This window comes from Geotrypetes seraphini, chromosome 12 (assembly GCF_902459505.1).
Source record: "Geotrypetes seraphini chromosome 12, aGeoSer1.1, whole genome shotgun sequence".
Classification (NCBI taxonomy): domain Eukaryota; kingdom Metazoa; phylum Chordata; class Amphibia; order Gymnophiona; family Dermophiidae; genus Geotrypetes; species Geotrypetes seraphini.
The window spans coordinates 20584699-20603953 of record NC_047095.1 but is presented as its reverse complement, the minus strand read 5'-3'; the positions used below and the strand labels follow the sequence as shown (position 1 = coordinate 20603953).

The 19255-nt window shown below is 40.2% G+C and overlaps 1 protein-coding gene across 2 annotated transcripts in view; it reads right to left on the bottom strand.

Moving 5' to 3' along the window:
• ALG14 (ALG14 UDP-N-acetylglucosaminyltransferase subunit) overlaps nucleotides 1–19255 on the bottom strand; it is a 64306-nt gene that overhangs the window by 20365 nt on the left and 24686 nt on the right. For both annotated transcript variants that reach the window (XM_033915934.1, XM_033915935.1), the window contains exon 3: nucleotides 11565–11687. In XM_033915934.1, the coding sequence (XP_033771825.1) occupies nucleotides 11565–11687 (123 nt within the window). The remainder of the gene's footprint in view (nucleotides 1–11564; nucleotides 11688–19255) is intronic.

Here is a 19255-nt window from a genome sequence, read left to right as displayed (position 1 = left end):
TTTAGATTGTAAGCTCTTTCAAGCAGGGATTATATTCTTTGTGACTCTGTACAGCGCTGCATATGTCTGGTAGCACTATAGAAATAATTAATAATAGTAGTAGTAGAAGTAGTATTTTCCCCCTAATCAGCTGAGCTGGTAGGACTCTCTGAAGCAAGGCTCGGGGAGTTCTGCTGGCTCAGCCGATTTTGGATTCTTTTGCCACAATCAGCACAGCTGGCCATGTTTACTTTTAACGTTTGAATTGTAGGCCAGCTAGGGACACTTAAACTCACCCAAAAGAACAGCCTAGGTCATTTACTTGTCAGAAATAGCCTGCATGACTTAAGTATCATTTCAGCAGGCTCTAAGATTTTATGGTTGTAGTGTATGTAGTGTATGTTTTATGGTTGTAGTGATGTTTTGTCATTGATGCGACTTGTATGTCATATGTAATTTTATATTTTGAATGTAAATGTGTAACTCACCCTGGATAAGGGTGGGGGATAAATAAACAAACAAACCAGATGACTAGCTGAGTGTCTATAACTCTATATACAATAGAGAAGGTGGCATGATAAGAGAGTGCCTTAAGTGTGCTACAACTCTTTGCACATTGAATGGGAAGTCATACATCCTGGAAAGCTTCCGTTCAACTCTATATAAAACTGTCATTCTAATAAAATTCTCTAAATCTGAACCTGCTGATCCAGCGCATGCTCCTTAATGCAAACTAAAGTTTCCCTAGCGGACTCCCTTTACGTTGCAACTCGAATGCATGAATATACCATCCAGCCTAAAGTAAGTACAGAGCTTACTCTAATGTATTTCCAGATGTTCAGCACATATTTCAATAGATTATAATTAGGGCTTCCAGTTGTATGATAGCTACAGTTTGAGGTTTGCCATCTGTGTTATTCCAGTCGCATGAATGTCCATATTATTTTGCAATGCTATCTGTTATATTAATAATTATATTTTCAGCATTGATTTTTTTTTCCACCATGTGCTTTTACTGGGTTAATAAAAGCCAGAGATGGATCTGGCTTCCTCTTACAGGAGGAATTCTGTAATTCTGTAAATCTGGCTGGATGAGTTCCCAGTCCCAAGGCAAGAGATACGCTCTGATGCAGCAGCACGAGAATGTCCTGGCACCGAGGCAGCAAAAAGGAGACATTCAAATCCTGCAGCGGCTTGTGTTCATTCTATTGTCCTCTCTCCTTTCTTCTCTCTCCTTATACACCTTCCAGAGAACTCTGTTCCTTAGATAAGCTGCTCTTAGCTGTACCCTTCTCATCCACTGCCAATTCCAGACTTTGTTCTTTTCATCTAGCTGCCCCCTATGCCTGGAATAAATTAACTGAGTTTGTCTGTCAAGCCCCTTCCCATATTTAAAAGCAGACTGAAAACCCACCTTTTTGATATAGCCTTCAATCTGTAACCCTACTCCCCACTGCCCTCCAACCCAGCCAACACATGAACTGTTCCTCTTACTGTATCCATAACATCCTGTCTGTTTAGATTGTAATGCTGAGGAAGGTTAAACATCTTTTTCATCACGATCATTTTTCTATCTTAGTTCAATCAATTATATTATCTTGTCTTAATTACTGTAACGCTATCTACCTCGGCATTACAAAAATTTGTCTTCATAGATTACAATTAATTCAGAATACTGCTGCGAAGCTGATCTTTGGAAAACATAAATTTGACCATGTGACCCCTTTGCTTCAGTCTCTCCATTGGCTCATGATTTATTTTAGAATTCAATTTAAATGCGATTGTATTTCTTTTAAAGTTCTACATGGTATCTTTAATCCTCTTATTCCTTTATTTTGGAATGTTTACCGATTCTCCTTTGCAAGAGGTATCCAACAATTTAAACTCTCCCTTCCTTCTAAAAAAGGGATTAAAGGAGTCAAGATCTTCAGTCAATCTTTGGTCTTTAAACTCTCTCAACTCAGGAATGATCTCCCCTTTTTTTAAGGAGTTCCAGTTCATTTCAATTTTTCCTTAAATCTTTAAAAACTACTTTATTTATTTATTTATGATGTTATAACTAATGGAAATCTGCTTGATTTTTCACAACTGCAACAATCGTTTGGAATGTTAAAATCTCAACAATATAGATGGTTGCAGTTGAAGCAGGCTATTCAGAGTGGGTTCCCTGAATGGAAAAATTAAAAAAAGTATTTTAGCTTGCAGATCTTTTGCTACCAAACTGATCTAGTAGGACATCAGGCTGCCCAGTGGTACAAACTGATTTCTGGATTTCTGAATAAGAAGTCAAAAAATAGCCTTAGAGATATTTGGAGCTTCGAGATAAAAACAGTATATTTCTGTGTCTCGTTGGTCACGAATTTGGACTTGGAGATTGAAATATACAATGTCAGCATCTATGAGACAAACATGGTTATTTCTGTTGCATAGAATTTTTTGGACCCCAGTCTGATTAAATAAAATAGTCAGTTCTAAGTCTAATAAATGCTGGCATTGTCATACTGATATAGGGACTTTGGATCATCTGCTATATTTTTGTCCTTTCATATTTATATTTTGGAAGTCAATATGGGGACAAATAAATCTTGTTCTGGACTCAAATGTTCCATTGTCATATGAAGCTATAATATATGGAACGATACTACATGTGAAACCCACTTTAGATAAATATAAGAGCCGTCTTTTTATGATCATGATGGGCATAGCCGTGCAATTGATCATGAGTAATTGGAAAAACCATGACAGATTAAGTTACACTTTTTGGTGGGTGAATGTATGCACTACATATGAAAGAATTAACGCAGAATGTAGGGGATTTAGTGGTGTATTTAATAAAGTTTGGAGCCCATTGACTAAATTTATGGAGGTATGAGGTATGGGGGGAAGGGAGGGAAATAAATAAAAACTGATGGTGACATTTAGATAACTTTAAGAATTATTTAATTCATTTATTATGTTAAATTGTATTATTATTTAATATATGAAATTGAAAATCGATAATAGTGCATTGTACGTAATACCTACTGTTCTTTATTTGTTTGGCACTGTTTTTAGTTTAAAAAAATCAATAAAGATTAAAAAAACAACAAAAAAAACCTACTTTATTTACCAAACATTTTGAAAATTAATTATTTTGAAATTTTACTATTATCTTCTATTTATCATTTGTAAATCATTCCCTGTTTGTTTAATTGCTGTAAACCGAGTCAAGCTTTCTCAGAATGATGACTCGGTATACAAAGTTAAGCTTTAGTTTAGTTTAGGAACAGTGACTCTGTACAACGCTGCGTACGTCTGGTAGCGCTATAGAAATAATTAGTAGTATTAACCTATATTTTTTTTATATAGGGCAGGCTGGCTCAAATAATATCATTCAGTTTTTCCATTCACATGCAGAATTAGGATTCCTGCTTCAAATAGCTATTTTTTAATTATTATTTTTGAATGTTACAATACTTAATTGCATCACTGATGCAATTATAGAAATAAGAAAAACATATTAAGAAAAAATTCACTCTCAGAAAATATACAATTACATTTAATCCACATTATAAGAAAAAATTAGGCTAAGAATATTAGCAAATTTTCTAAAAGGTTATGAAGAGACAGGGCAGTTCCTGCAATTAGATACTGTAGGGCACCTGTTTCTCTGCTCATCTGCACAACCGTTTTGAGCTCTTCAAGTTGGAATGTACCTCCTGTACTCTGGGGAATACAGAGGTGCGACTAGCGGTTCACTCGGGCTCGTTTTTCAGAATTGCTTTGCCAACAAATGTAAAGCAGCATATCCAAGACTTTTGCTACCTAAAACTTTTGAAGAAGGGATAATTCCACAGAAAACAAAGAATTTGTGTAGGCCATGACATTTGCAAAATACACGCTGTACTGTATCTGGATAATGGTTACATTAGCCTTACAAACAAAAGCCCTTCTCTCCATTTTGTACAACATTTTGCTTGCACAATGTTTTTTTGTGTGAATATTTTTCCCTTCCTGAAGTGGCAGGAATGGAAGCTGCAAACAAAAGATAAGCTGTCTGTGCACATCAATTGACCTGCTTGCTTTTGGCCTGATATCTCATGGAACACTGACATAAGAGCAGGTGTAAAGCAATTTGTTTTAGCTTGGATTAATTCTCTTCTATCCAGTGACCAGTTCAGTGCTAATCGGTGTCATAGAGATATAGTGTTTATAGTTAACTAAAATAAAACAATGAGTGCTAGAATGAAATGGCAGGTCTCCGAGGGCTGAACTTAGAGAGTGGAAGAGATAATGGTTACTGTGGATGGACAGACTGGATGGGCCATTTGGCTTTTATCTGCCATCATATTTCTATGTTTCTACATCTCAAAGATTCAGACAGATGTCAACTTCATTAATAAGCATAATATGCAGATGTGAGGACCAAAACTATGAAAGTTGAAAGTATAATGCTGAAAGAAATAGGAAAGCAGTGGGCAAAACTGAATGGAGCTATTGTAAGTGCAACAAACCATTTTGTAAGAAAAGTACAGTATATATAAGTAAGAGGAAAAGAAGGCCATTTTGGTTCTCAAAAGTAGTAGCTGAGAAGGTAAAGAAAAAGAAATTAGCTTTCATAAACTACAAGAAGATCACAGAAAGAAGACAGACAAAAATATCTGGAAAGTAAAGAGAGGCTGGTTGAGTAGTCAGGAAAGCAAAGATGCAAATCGAAGAAAAAAATAGCAGACACAGTAAAACAGGGGGACAAGACATTTTTTAGATATATTGGTGCTAGGAGGAAGTGCAAAAGTGGCATTGTGAGACTCAAAAATGAAAGGGAAGAATAAAGATAAGGCTGAATTGCTTAAAAAATATTTCTGTTCTATGTTCACAGTTGAAACGAGACCAAAGAAAACAAAAGCAAATAGGGCTGGAGATGTGGTAGACCCTGATCAATTTTCAGAGGATTGGTTTCATGAGGAGATTGCTAAACTATAGGTGGATAAAGAAATGAGACCAGATGGTGTTCATCTCAGGTACTGAGGGAACTTAGGAAAGTTTTGACGGCTTCGCTGGCTCTCTAGAACCAATGTCTCTCAATGCTTCTCTAGAGTCGGAAGTGGTACTAGAGGATCGGAGAAGAGCAGATGTGCACCCTCTCCGCAAATGTGGAAGTAAGGAAGAAGTAGGGAACTACAGGCTATTAAGTCTGACTTCTGTGGTAAGTAAATTAATAGAAACACTTTTAAAACAGAGAATATTGCAATTTCTGGAATCCAGTGGATTACAGGACCTGAGGCAACATGGATTCACTAGAGGCAGGTCCTGTCAGACAAATCTGATCAACTTATTTTACTGGGTGATCAAAGAACTGGATAGAGGGAGAGCGCTAGTTGTGCTGTATTTAAATTTTAGCAAAGCCTTTGACAGTGTTCCACACTGGTATCTAATAAATAAACTGAGTGTCCTTGTTATGGTCCCCAAAGTGACAGACTAGGTCAGGAACTGGTTGAGTGGAAGGTGACAGAGGGTAGTGGTCAATGGCGATCACTCTGAGGAAAAGGAGCTTACCAGTGGTGTGTCTCTAGATTCAGTTCTTGGGCCTGTTCTTTAAACAGTTTTGTAAGTTCCAGTGGTCTCACAAGACTATAGCGGGAACTCACGGCAGCCATTTTTGTTGACTGCTCTGCTTGGGGCAGGAGCATAGGAAGATCGTTCCTGCCCTGCTTCACCGCTAAGCCACCAGGTACAGTGTGCAGAGGTCCGGGAGGCAGGAGGGAGGTGGGTTAGAGTCGGCCCTAAAAGTTATTTGCGATTTTTCCATATTTGCAGGCCTGCTCTGCCCCTAACCCCTGTGAATAAGGAGGGAGAAGTGTATTAGAAAAGTGATTGTAAACAAGACTAAGAATGTTATAATGCCTCTGTATTGCCCTAAGGTGCGACCTCACCTTGAGTATTGCGTTCAATTCTGGTTGCCGTATCTCAAAAAAGATATGGCAGAACTCCTCTCGTATAAGAAAAGACTAAAGAGGTTAGGGCTCTTCTGTTTGGAAGAGAGATGGCTGAAAGGAGATTATGATTGAAGTCTACAAACTCCAGAACGGTGTAGAATAGTTAAGCTCTGGAATGCGTTGCCAGAGGATGTGGTAAGAGTGGTTAACATAGCTGGTTTTAAAAAAATGTTTGTACAAGTTACTGGAGGAAAAGTCCATAGTCTGCTATTGAGAGATATGGGGGAAGCCACTGCTTGCTCTGGATCGGTAGCATGGAATGTTGCTACTATTTGTTTGGCGCCAAATAAGCATTTTAATTAAATTAGGTGCCCAGATCAGCTAGGTGTACTGATCTAGGCCAGTGTTTCTCAACTAAGTACTGGAGTATCCCCTTGTCAGTCAGGTTTTCAGGATAACCACGTTGAATATGCATAAACTTGATTTGCATATACTGCCTCCATTATATGCAAATTTCTTTCATGCATATTCATTGTGGATATCCTGAAAACCTGACTGGTAAGGAGGTACTCCAGGACCGAGTTGAGAAACACTGATCTATGAGGCGCCTAATTTTAGGCGTCATTTATAGAATCTAGGCCTTAGTGCTTCCTAAATAGGAGGCAGTAAAACCCTGATTCTACTGTACACAGTCTGCCTAAATTTAGGCAATGATATTGGCACCAAGTCTATAAAACTTAGCGCCCATTATAGAATCACACTTAGCGTTGCAAGGATTTTCTTCACATAAAGTTAATCACGGATATCAGAGCCTAACGGCACCCACTTCAGAAAAAGCTGTTAACAAAAACACACCCATGATCTGCCCCGGACCACATAACAGTATGTGCATGTACATCTGCAAGCAATTTTGAAAAAGCTTGGTTTCATGCATAATATGCTTTATGCATAGCAAAAGACTTACAAAAGTTTCCCCTTTGGAGTTAATTCTATAAATTCAATCCTCTGTGTATGTGGCTAAATACATCATATTTAGGTATCACATTTACACCAGCTATAATCATGGCATAATTAAGTATGCCTAAATTTTTCATTATAGAATACCTTTAAGGTTTTTGGTATCTTTTGAGCACACTTTATAGAATTTGCGCCCATAATCTATACAAAAATAAGAAGATAAGATTTGCCGCTGCTGGGTCAGACCAGTAGTACATCGTGCCCAGCAGCCCGCTCACGCGGCAGCCCTTAGGTCAAAGACCAGTGCCCTATTTGAGTCTAGCCTTACCTACGTATGTTCTGGTCCATCAGAAACTTAACCTTGTCTTGGATCCCTGAAGGGTGCTTTCTCCTATAACAGTCTCTGGAAGAGCGTTCCAGATTTCTACCACTCTCTGGTTGAAGAAGAACTTCCTTACGTTTGTACGGAATCTATCCCCTTTTAACTTTAGCGAGTGCCCTCTCATTCTCTCCACCTTTCTCTACTAAGTCAATTCCCTTCAATATCTTGAATGTTTCGATCATGTCCCCTCTAAGTAAGTCTTCTCTTTTCAAGGGAGAAGAGGCCCAGTTTCTCTAGCCTCTCATTGTACGGCAACTCCTCCACATCGCTCTAAGAAGGTATACTGAGATGCAATTATTATTTGGTGAAAAAGGCTGTGAACATGGGTATAGCTATCATTGAGCAAGCCTGGGAAAAAGCCCACGGGTCGCTCAATAGTAGAGGCTGCCTGCTATCAAACCAAGGTGCCCTCTGCTCGTCATCCCTACTGCACTGCACTGTTCTTCCCGCTCCCCCCTCCAACAGTCCCAGCATCAGTTACTATCCCCCCATGGTGAGTCTCCAAGATTACAAGGGAAGAAAGGGGGGATGGGACTTGAAATGTCAAAAGGAACAGGAGACTTTGGAGTTAAGGAAAGAGAAAAACAGAAAAGCGATACTGGGTCCAAAGCAATGCTCAAAAGTAGAAAATATTTTTTTTCTGAATATATTATTTGTAATATGTCATGTTAGGAAATGTGCATCTCTGATATCATGAACTTTAGTTTCTATTTCTCTTCCTATGACAGGTTTTCTATACAGGTCTGGAAAGTGTTTGCTTTTAGTAGTTTGTTTATTGGATCTCTAGAGGTTCCCCTTCTCCTCCTTCCTGCAATCCTACCACCTTGGAAGTGATTATGTTATAGGGACCCATCTTAATTTTTCCACCCAGGGCTCATTCAATCCTGTTATGTCACTGCCTGTGAAGCCTTTTTTTTCCAGGCCCATTTTTGCTAAATTTACAATTAATGGTGGAGGAGTAGCCTAGTGGTTAGAGTTGCTAGTTGCCTCAGCACACTGAGGCTAGAGTTAGATGCCCACTGCAGCTCCTTGTGACTCTGGTTAAGTCCCTTAATACTTCATTGCCCCAGGTACAAATAAGGATTTATCTGATTTATTTTAGCCTAGCCTCCCAAAAGGAGCTCAGAACAGGTTACAAATTAGTTGCTCAAACATTTTTCCCAATCTGTCCTTGCAGATTCACATCTGTCTAATGCAGAGTTTCTCAACTTCTTCAACCCAAGTACCCCCTGAGCCTAACAAATATCAACTGAGTACCCCCCACCCAAGCTCCGCCCTAGACCCCACCCCATAATAATAGTACTAATTGTAATGCAATTTCTTTCATTCATTTTTCATATACATGCAATATAATCTTATTAATGTAATGTAATGTAATGTAATTTATTTCTTATATACCGCTACATCCGTTAGGTTCATAATAATGGTAACCACAAAATTAAAAAAAACACAAAGCACACTTTACACAGAAAAATGTTAATTATTATTCATATTTGTTTTGTTTTTTTCAAATAAGTAAAGGCAGATGGCTTTAACATATGTAATGTCACCACAGTAACAACTATAGAAAAATAGACAAATATTCTGCAAAATATAGACAGCAGATATAAATTCTCAAAACTGACATTTCGATCACTAAATTAAAAATAAAATAATTTTTCCTACCTTTGTTGTCTGGTGATTTCATGAGTTTCTGGTTGTACTTCCTTCTCGACTGTGCATCCAATATTTCTTTCTTTCTGTCTCCTGCAAGCTTCCTCTCCTCTGGACCTCATTCCCTTCCCCAATCAATATCTCTCTCTGTCCCTCCATGAGTTTAACTTTTCTTCCTCTCTCCTCCACCCCTATTGGTAACATGTCTCCCTCTCTCTCTCTGTCCATCTGTCTTTCTCTCATTCCCTCCCTTGCTGCATAAGGAGTGGGGAAAGCGAGAGAGAGAGAGTGAGAGAGAGATCCAGGGTGCATCTCTCTCACCCCCTCTATTGCCACATCCAACATTTCTCCCTCCCTCATCCCCAGATCATGTCCAACATTTTTCACCACTGCCCACCAGCCCCATGACCTTCTATTACCGCTCTCTTTCACCATGTCTAACATTCTTCCCCCTTGCATCCCCTTCAATCTGTCCCTCTGTTCCCTCTTCACCACCATATCCAACATTTCTCCCTCATCCTTCTATTCCCTATGCATCTCTATCTCACTCCTCTCTCTCTATGCCCAACAATTTTCCTCTTTCTTCTATCCCCATGTGCACCATCTCTTTCCCTCTCACTCACACACTCATGCTCAACAATGCTCCTTTCCTATTCCCTCCCTCCTTCCTATGTCCCAAGTTAGTGCCCCCTTCCTCCCTCCCTTTTGTGTCCCATGTTCATGCCCCCTCCCTTCCTTCTGTCCCAAGTTTGTGCACTCCTCCATGCCTTTGTCCCAAATTTGTGCCCCTCCTATGGTCCAACGCGTTCCTTCCCCACCCCTTTTTGTCCCACAATCATGTCCCCTCTCTCCCTTACTTGCTCGCTCCAGGGCCGCACTCGCTCCCTTCAGGGCTGTCTAGTTGCACTGCTCCTTCCTGCCTTTAGCCGCACAGGGATGCGAGCAGCGGCTTACATACTGCACGTGGCTGACCCACAAGCCTTCCCTCTGACGTCGGAAAGAAGGCTTCTGGATCTGCCACATGCAAGAGCTGCTGCCCTGTGCGGCTGATGGCAGGAAGAAGCAGCCCACCTGGAAGGAGGTAACTGGGATCCCCCGCTCTGACTTCAGAGGGAAGCATTTCTGGTTGGCTTTGGTGGAGGAGTATGCAGCTGGAGGGCAGGAAGGAGGACATTGGATCCCAAGCGGCGGTGGCAGCCATTAAGGAGGAAGTGGGGCGGGAGAACCTGTGTGCTGCATACCCCCAACAAGCGGCTTGCGTATCCCTAAGTGTACCGCATGATGAAAAACTCTGGTCTAATGTATCTGGGGCAGTGGAGGATTAAATGACTTGCCCAGGGTCACAAGGAGCAGTGCATGATTTGAACCCACAACCTCATGGTGCTAAGGCTGTAGATCTAACCACTACGCCTCACTCTACCTGTCTAAAATATGTAAACTGCTTCGATTGTGAAAAAGCACACAGAATAGCAGTATATCAAGTCCCATCCCCTTCACCCTAATGAATTGCTTTTCATGCTTTTACATCATTGCTACTTGTATATGAATTTAAATAAACTTTCACATACGGACTATGAGTGAAGGGACACTATACTACAGAGAAGAGATACATTTTGCAAATTTTTTCACAAATATGGGCAACATGAGAAAACAGAAAAGCTAAAATCCTGGCTATTTTGTGTGTTTCAGCTATTTCTTCAAATGTTACCCATTTTGCCCAAAGTTCTGCAGTTTAGTGCACTGATCTCTTTTTACGAATGGGATATAGAAAACTGATCTGAAAAAAGGACACTGAATTTTTTTTTAAGGCGCTATTGGCCCGATTCTAAAAACGGCGCCCGAAATTAGGTGGCGGTAGGCGCCCTACTGCCACCTAGCTTAATCAGCACACAAGTTGGCTGCGCTGATTAAAAAACAATATATATATATATTTTTTAATGGAGGCGCCCTTAAAGGCCTCCGTTATCCCACCTATGGAGGCGCCTTATGATGCTTAACACAACAGTAGGCATGGTTAATGATGGAAGTGGCATTAGGTGTCATAAGGCGCCTCCGTAGGCGTGATTCTCACGAAAAGGAAGGCGCTGGAAATGTAGGCCTTGAAAACCCTGGCCTACATTTTTGGAGCCTACCTTTCATATAGACACGATTCTGTAAGATGGTGTCACTGTGTGATTGACACACAATCGGCGGCACTGTTTACAGAATCCAGGTCTATAGTGCTCTGATATTTGCCCATACTATTGCAGTAAGAAAAGAACCTGTGTGCTTTTAACACAGGAAGAAAAGAAACCTCAGGTGGGGTTGCGCTGTCTGCAGCAAGAAACTAATTCCCTGCGGCAGCACATCAGGGATTCTTTGCATGACCTGGCACTGACCCTATTCTGACTGAGGACTACATGATTCAACCATTCTGATTAGTAGAAACTAGTTTCAAAATCACTGGCAGAAAGCTGAATGGGTTCCTGGGTGTTCATATTTGGTAAAATTCTAATTATGTGCTGAAATAGGGAGTGCAAAGAACAATCAATCAGCCTCTTGCACACAACTCAAGCAGCCCAGACAGAAGACCAAATGAACACGTTTCATGTGCAGGAAGTGGTCTGGATCAGGTCCCAAGCAAATAAGGCCTGTACTGATCTCTGCCCTCTTAATAAAAAAAAGGGAGACATACATACCAAATCTGGTTTCAGCCTGAAGGTTAAAGGAAGGGAGTAAAGCACGGAGTGGAGGGTCGTCAGCACTGAAGAACTCCAAGACTGTTGAACTTCCCGACTTCTGGGAATGCGATGGATGAAATACTGCAAGAAGATTGAAACAGCTAACGTTGCACACCGGCAGCAGCAGAAAAAGAAACAGTGCAGATTCCAGACATGAGGAACTGACTTGAATTCATCTATAGACACAGTATTCTAGGTACATTACCAGTTTTTATCCAAATACTCCTCTGAAGTGAGGAAGATAGTGAAAAACAAAATGATCCCTTTGTAAAAATAAGCTTAGCATCAAGGCCATTTTTACTGCAGACATAAAAATCTTGATTTTCTTTTTTTTTTAATTTTTATTTCTGCTAATTTATGTACCATTTAAAACAGCACTGAAGGGTGGCTCGATGATGGCTATTAATAAGAGCTTTGCCATCAAGTATTCAGCTCAATAGCTGCTAAACCTGTGTGGCATACATTCACACAGTCTACGCTTACATTTTATACTATTGAAAACATTTACACTATTTCAGAGATTTTTTGCATGATGTCACACAGACAATTGTAAAGTCGGTATAAGATTTTAAATTATGGTATGCCAAAATGATTTTAAATGCCCATTTATATATCTGTGTTCTATGATTTTTTTGAAAAGTTCAATTATACTGAACATGTTTACCATTAATCATATTTTCAAATACATCATTCCTCACCAGGATGACCCATGGACAGTTCTTGATTTTTAACTGTTCTTATTTTGTTTGTTCTTATGTTATTTTATTTCATTTGCATTTTACATTGTACATCTCAATGCAGGCTGTAGCCGAAACAGTTTTCAGTGGTTTTGTGAGTCTTTGAAGTGCACCACCATGTTTGATGATTGGAATGGACTACTTATGAGTCTGTGATCTTATTTTGAATACTGGAATTACTGGGAAAATATAAAAAAAGATTAATAAGGCTTATTTTGGGGTTTTATTTGTGATAAGCTACCACCTTTGATATTTTGATACCCTTTGGGGTTGGTGGTCTCTTGGTATAGTTCTGCTTCACCAGAAATATTTTTGCTTTCAACCATATTATACTTGTTCTGTGTGTGCATATGGTAGTACTCAGTAATGTAATAAATGGGGGGATGGTCCAAGGTGCCAGCACCCTCCTTTCCGCCCCCTGTTCCTTCCCACTAATCCCCTTTCTGCGCGCCTTCACTTATCCCTCACTGTACCTCTAACTCTTCACCTGTGCAAGTAGCAACTCCAACCTGTTACTCGTGCCAGCATTGGTTCTCCCTCTGATGTCACTTCCGGGTCCTGCACCTAGGAAGTGATGTCAGAGGGAGAGCCAATGCGGACAACAAGTTAATGATGCTGCTTGCAGCAGGAAAGTTAAAGAAAGGGATACGGGGGAAGGAAAGAGGTGTGCACACGTGGCGGGGGGCACTGCCCCAGGAGCCTCTCACCCTCGCTACTCCACTGGGGGGACTGTACAATGGTGTGTACCCCAACTCCACTCATTCTCCAACTTAGAAACACATGGCACAGAAAAATAAGTGCTCTTTTATATGCTCCCATTTGAACGCTACATGCTCAAGGCTAAATTATCCTCCCAAATTGCACTGAAACTTACTGCCTCTTTTACAAAGCCGTGCGGCAACAGCCCCGAAGCCCTTTAAATCTCTATGGGCTTCGGGGCCGTTAGCGCGGCTTTGTAAAAGAGGCCATTAATTAGCATACATTACCAAAAATGCAAACAGTTACAAGAACAGCAAGAGAATATTTGGCTAAAATGCCATTGGTAAATATTTGAAGTAGCTGCTTATAGTATGCTAAGCTCTCTTCTCCCACTATTTTGGAGGGGTGATTTCTAAATGTTAAAATAATTACCATATTTTCATGCATATAATGCATGCGTTATGTGTGTTTTTATAAATCATATGCACTCCTCCCTGCGTATTATACTGATGTATTTTTACTACAATGCGCTAATTACAAAATTACTGCATTTGTTTTTAAGGCTTTGCTCATATCAGCTTTTTTGCAGGTTTCGTGCACTAATAATGCCTAAATAGAAAAGCCCTTAAAAACAAAAGCATTAATTTTGCAATTAGCGCATCTTAGAAAAATAAACTGATATAGCACGTATCTTTTTTTTCCAGATCTTTATTCATTTTAAAAGCCAACATCAAATGCAACATATTCTCAAACAATGTACAAATAAACAGCACTTAATTCTATCAACTGATGTAATGATATAATAAAAACATATCCCTCCCCACCCACCTTTTCAAATAGCAAAAAGACAATCAAGAATAATACAAATGATCAAACAAACAAAATTGCAATCAAATAATAAATTAAAGGCATATCCCCTCTCCCCTCCCACCCACCCACCCACCCATCCTGGACGTGTATAATCAAAGGGCTAAAACCAATAATCAATCTTAACAAAATTTTGTCAATGGGTCCCAAACCTCCTTGAATTTCTTATAAATGTCCCAATTGTATTGCACTCATACGTTCAAATTTATAAGTTTGGCACAAGGATTCCTACCAAAAAAACTATAATTTAACCTATCCCAAGTTCTCCAATTTTTCAAAATAAGCTGTAAAGCACATATTTTATGCCTGGGCTTGTTATACCAGTTTATTTTTACACAGAGAAATGCAATTTGTGCATCTTATATACATGTGTACATTATATGAGTGGGCATGTCATATGTTTAAAAATACATTAGTAGAGCTGCATCTTACTTTCTTAGGGGTCTTTTTACTAAGAAACGCTAGCCGATTTAGCACCATTATATTCTATGGACACGTTAGCACTTAGAGCGCGCCTTAGTAAAGGAGGTGGTTATTGATTTAAAAACAACAAAATTAATTCCTTGACTTTAGACTGTAATGGCGCACTTTAAAAAAAAAAAAAATGACTTTGCCAGTCAGGGTAATATAATAGGGCACCAGGTTTGGCCTTAGCAATTGCAGTGCCCTATACAGACTAGTTTGGTAGCTAACCAGGACCTAGATGCACTAAAGTCAGCGATTGTCAAGCGATCGTCACTAAACCAGTTTTGACTGGTTTAGCGACGATCGCATTTGCCATCCCGATGCAGAAAACGGCTCATCACGTGGTTTTCTGCACTATCGCTTATTCTCTAATCCGGTCATGCAAATAAGGTCAATAATAGAAGATTAGGTTTTTTATCTTCGATAATCTTCTTTCTGTTAGTCCCTGTATGAAAACAAGTAACAGACAGGCAAATGATTGCATAAGAAAACTGTGCAGTAAGTTTAAAGACTGAATAGATCATATTCCAGACTTCAGTCCAAAATTTGGAGATGGCGGGACACTTAAAAAGAAAGTGTTTAAGGGTACCAATATGAGTATTATAAGTCCAACAATTCTTGGACTAAGAGGAATCAATTACATAAGACCTCAAAGGGGTATAGCTGTTTAGCCAGTGAAAGCTATTTTTATATCTAGTTGTTCTCTCTAGTCATATCTGAAAATGCCCTATGTAGTCTCAAAGTTTATAAACAACATCACCACTGGATGAATATTATGTTAGTTCAATGCAAGGTACAACAGCCCCTGTCCACCCATTTTGGGCTCCAGCCCTTCCTCCCCACCCCTAATTAGATGTGTGGTTATGTCACTGAATAGAATACAAGCTCCAGCTCCATCTCCTCAACTGGTGGATGTACGATAATCAGCAGCTGGATCGATGGAACATTAGGTAGGCCTCGGGAACCCCAGTTCCATCCCCGTGGGCCTGGGGGGATCCCCGTGGAGTCCTGTGGATCTGGGGGAGGGGGAATCACACGGGGTTCCTGTGGGATTCCCGCAATCCCCATTCCTGTGAAGACCTCTAGAATGGACCCCGAGTCAAAGAATGGTGGCACTCGGCAGAGTGGCTCCACAGATCCACCAAAGTTTCTCCATGAAGAAGCAGTACCGACTCATAGGATTGTGTCCTTTTCTCCGACAGAGGACCACCACAAAGGGGTCTCAAGGCACTGAAGCCACCAAAAAAAAAATAAAAACCCAAACAAAGCAAAAAAGAAGAAGAGCAATTCAAAGACTTCTGCACGGATTGTTGCACAAACTGAAACTGTAAGGGGCTCTAACTCACTCTCTAAGGTAGAAGGAGCACATGCTCGGAAAAGTGTCTGGATTTTTGTAACTCTTGGATTGCGGGAAGGGACTGAACAGCTAGCGCATGGAATCTGGAAGGGACGTAACTGAATATTGAAATGCCATGTAAACTAACCAAGTGATTGATGCTCTAACATCGCTTTGTGATGCATAAAAAAAAGTGAACATTTTTAGCGATCTGAAAAAACCGACTTATCAAGACCAGTCACATATGTATCTTACCGATAGTTCAGTCCTGAAATTAATATAATATTTATAACTAACACCAGGACCCACCCCCCACGCCAGTGAAAAATTGGCAGGAGGGATGCTCACTCTTTCCTGCCAATGGAGCCCCCCCATGCAAACAAAAAATGGCAGGAGGGATTACTATATTACTATAATTTATGTGAATAGTGTGCTTGAAAATTTTTTATCATGATCCACAGCCAGATCCACACACCTGATACGCACTTTTCACAGTACTAGCACCCCCCTATCTAGCCGGTAAATTTTGGTCATTAAAAGCCAGCACTTCATTTGGAGAATCAGCCGGTAACGATAGAGAATCACACAGAATGCTTGTTTAAATATTAATGACCCCATTTTACTATCAATTTAGTAGTGACAACCTCATGGCAGAGTTGGAGGCTGCTATGAAGCTCAGAAAAGACCACAGTGAGCTGTTCTGAGAATCAGGTGGTTAAATACTGGCATGATAAACCGGCGGGAATCAGTTTAGCAACCATCGTTAAAGGCACAGTGAGTTTTGAGAATCTGGCCCCGAGATTCCACCTCTGCTCCAATTACACTATGACTCCAAGAACACTTACAAAGGCACCACAGAAAAGCATGTGAAATTCTTTGAGCATGCATATGGCCTCACAGTATAAAGCGGGCTTTACGTGTGGACAACTCTTTATAATTCCCCTCTGTATTTCCTAATTTGCTCTTCTTCTGGATCTGTTTTAGATATTGGCACAGACACATTACACTACTTGGCGGATGCGGAAATCCCTCTCTTCCTCCCAGAAGTATTGTTTTCTAGGCTGACAACAGGGACAGTAGGGTCAGCACAGGGCAAGGCACAGAAGTAAAAAAAAGAAAAAAAAGAAAAGAGAGTACTGCTTTGTGATTAGAGGAACATTCCCAAAGTGTCAGTTAAGTTCACTGCTCACAGCTCTGCTCTGCTGGGCACATCTGGGACAGGGATGCACATCTGAGGGCTGGCAGCAGTGTTGCACTAAGCAAACTTCTATGTGTTAACCTCCCAATTCTATAAACTTTTGTATATAATTTTTTGCTTATTATGCACAGTAGCACATTCAAGTTACTACTACTAATCATTTCTATAGTGTTACTAGACGTACCCAGTGCTATACACATTATAAGCAGGAACTTTCTGTGCCCTAGTGGGTTAAGGTTTTATTTTTGTACCTGGGGCAATGGAGGGTAAGCACGCCGATGCTCAAAGGATCACAGTAGAATCATGACCCGGCTGGATTATTGGAACATCATTTATTCTGGTACTTCTCAGGCCCTGACCCATAAAACTACAGACGTTGCAAAACTGTGCCATTCATTTACTCTTTCATGTGAACAGATTTACTCACTTTTCACCACTGTTGAAAGACATCCACTGGCTTCCGATCAAACAGAGAATTAAATTCAAGATCATTTTTCTAGTATTCAAGGCTCTGCATTTTGGTTTACCAGTAAACCTTCACTGCTTACTATCCCATATTGGTTAGTTTTACCTGTACCTCGGTACATGCATTTAGAGTCCACGTGACACTGTGCCTTTTTCTTCACAGCTCCAGCACTATGGAATTCATTACCTTTATTCCAAGTGAGCCTTCCTTAAGAATTTTTTTTTTTTTGTAATTCTTTATTGATTTTCAATTCGAGTACAAAGTGCAAAAATTTTTACAAACAAGTAATATATTGAACAGCACTTACATCCAAACAATCTTGGATCAGATTATCTGGAACAAAATGGATCCATTATTTATGTATTCTAATTTTTTATACCGTTCTTCCAGGGGAGCTCAGAATGGTTTACATGAATTTATTCAGGTGCTCGTGCATTGGTGGGCTCACAATCTATCTAATGTACCTGGGGCAATGGGGGGATTAAGTGACTTGCCCAGGGTCACAAGGATAATAATACAAAACATATTTCCCCACCCTCTCTGGATGTGTGTGAACAAATAGGAATTAAGAGCTTATACAATTAATCAGATTTAACAAATTCCGTTAATGGACCCCATTCCTTAAGAAATTTTTAAACAGCAGTTAGCGCTTGGTTAGTATAACAAGCTTTTTCACACTGATTAGATAGTCCTCCAAGCTCTGTCTGCCACTAGTACTTGAACCCTTGTTTCTTTCCTTCCCCTTTGCCCTATTGGTATCTATTTTGTCTGTTTGTATGTTGAACTAGTGTGTTTGGTGCTGTCCTATCTGAAAATTGTAGTTCCTTTCCTGTATTGAACCAGTAGATTCATTTTGCTCTGCTATTGCAGTTAAAGGCAGTATAGTAAATCCAAAATAATAATAATAATTTTATTTTTATATACCGCCCTACCACATAGTTCTAGGCGGTTCACATACATTTAAAAAATTATACAATTTACTAAATAAAATACAATTTACTAAAATACATTAGAATCAATAAAATGTGCTAGCTATAAAATCAATGTACATTTACCTACCAATTCTAAAACATCAATTTGTAAATTTTTTATTCAGTTTTCTATACCGTTCTCCCAGGAGGAGCACAGAACAGTTTACATGGATTTATTCAGGTATTCAAGCATGTTTTCCTGTCTGTCCTGGCGGGCTTTAAATTTTACCACAGCATGCTCAGAATAATGAGCATGCAAATTAATGCTTGTTAAAATTACAGTATTAATTTGCTGCTCACTATTCTGCACTAATGTTCCTCTCAGTGCCTGAGCGCTAATTGGCTCAGGCACTGACAGGAACTCTGACAAAAAAAAAAGAAAGAAGAATGCTACTGGCCCCAGCCTGAATTCTCTCTCCCTTCCTCCAGTGGACCTCGAAGGGGATACAGAGACCCAGACCTCCCCTTGAAGCTAGCAGACCAGACCACCCCCCCCCCCGAGACAAGGTGAAGCAGGGTAGGGCAGACTCTGCCCAAACCTACTCACATTTGGCCCTGGTGGCCCAATGGACATAAGAAAATAAGCATAGCTTTACTGGATCAGACCAATGGTCCATCTAGCCCAGTGTGCTGTCTTCACAGAGGCCAATCCAAGTCACAAGTAACGGGCAAAACCCCAAATAGTAGCAGCATTCCATGGCACCAATCTGGGGCAAGAATCCTAAAACAAAACCCTGGTGGTCCAGTGGGACCCCGAGCTGGCCTTCCCTTCCACCCCCACCGGAGTCCTCCCTGGTAACCTAGAGTAGCTCTAGTCCAGCTCCCATACAGCCCAATGTACCTTTGCTGGAAGGGAGGAGGGAATAGCCATCCTTCCTGTCAATTACTTATGTAACTTAGGGGTCCCTTT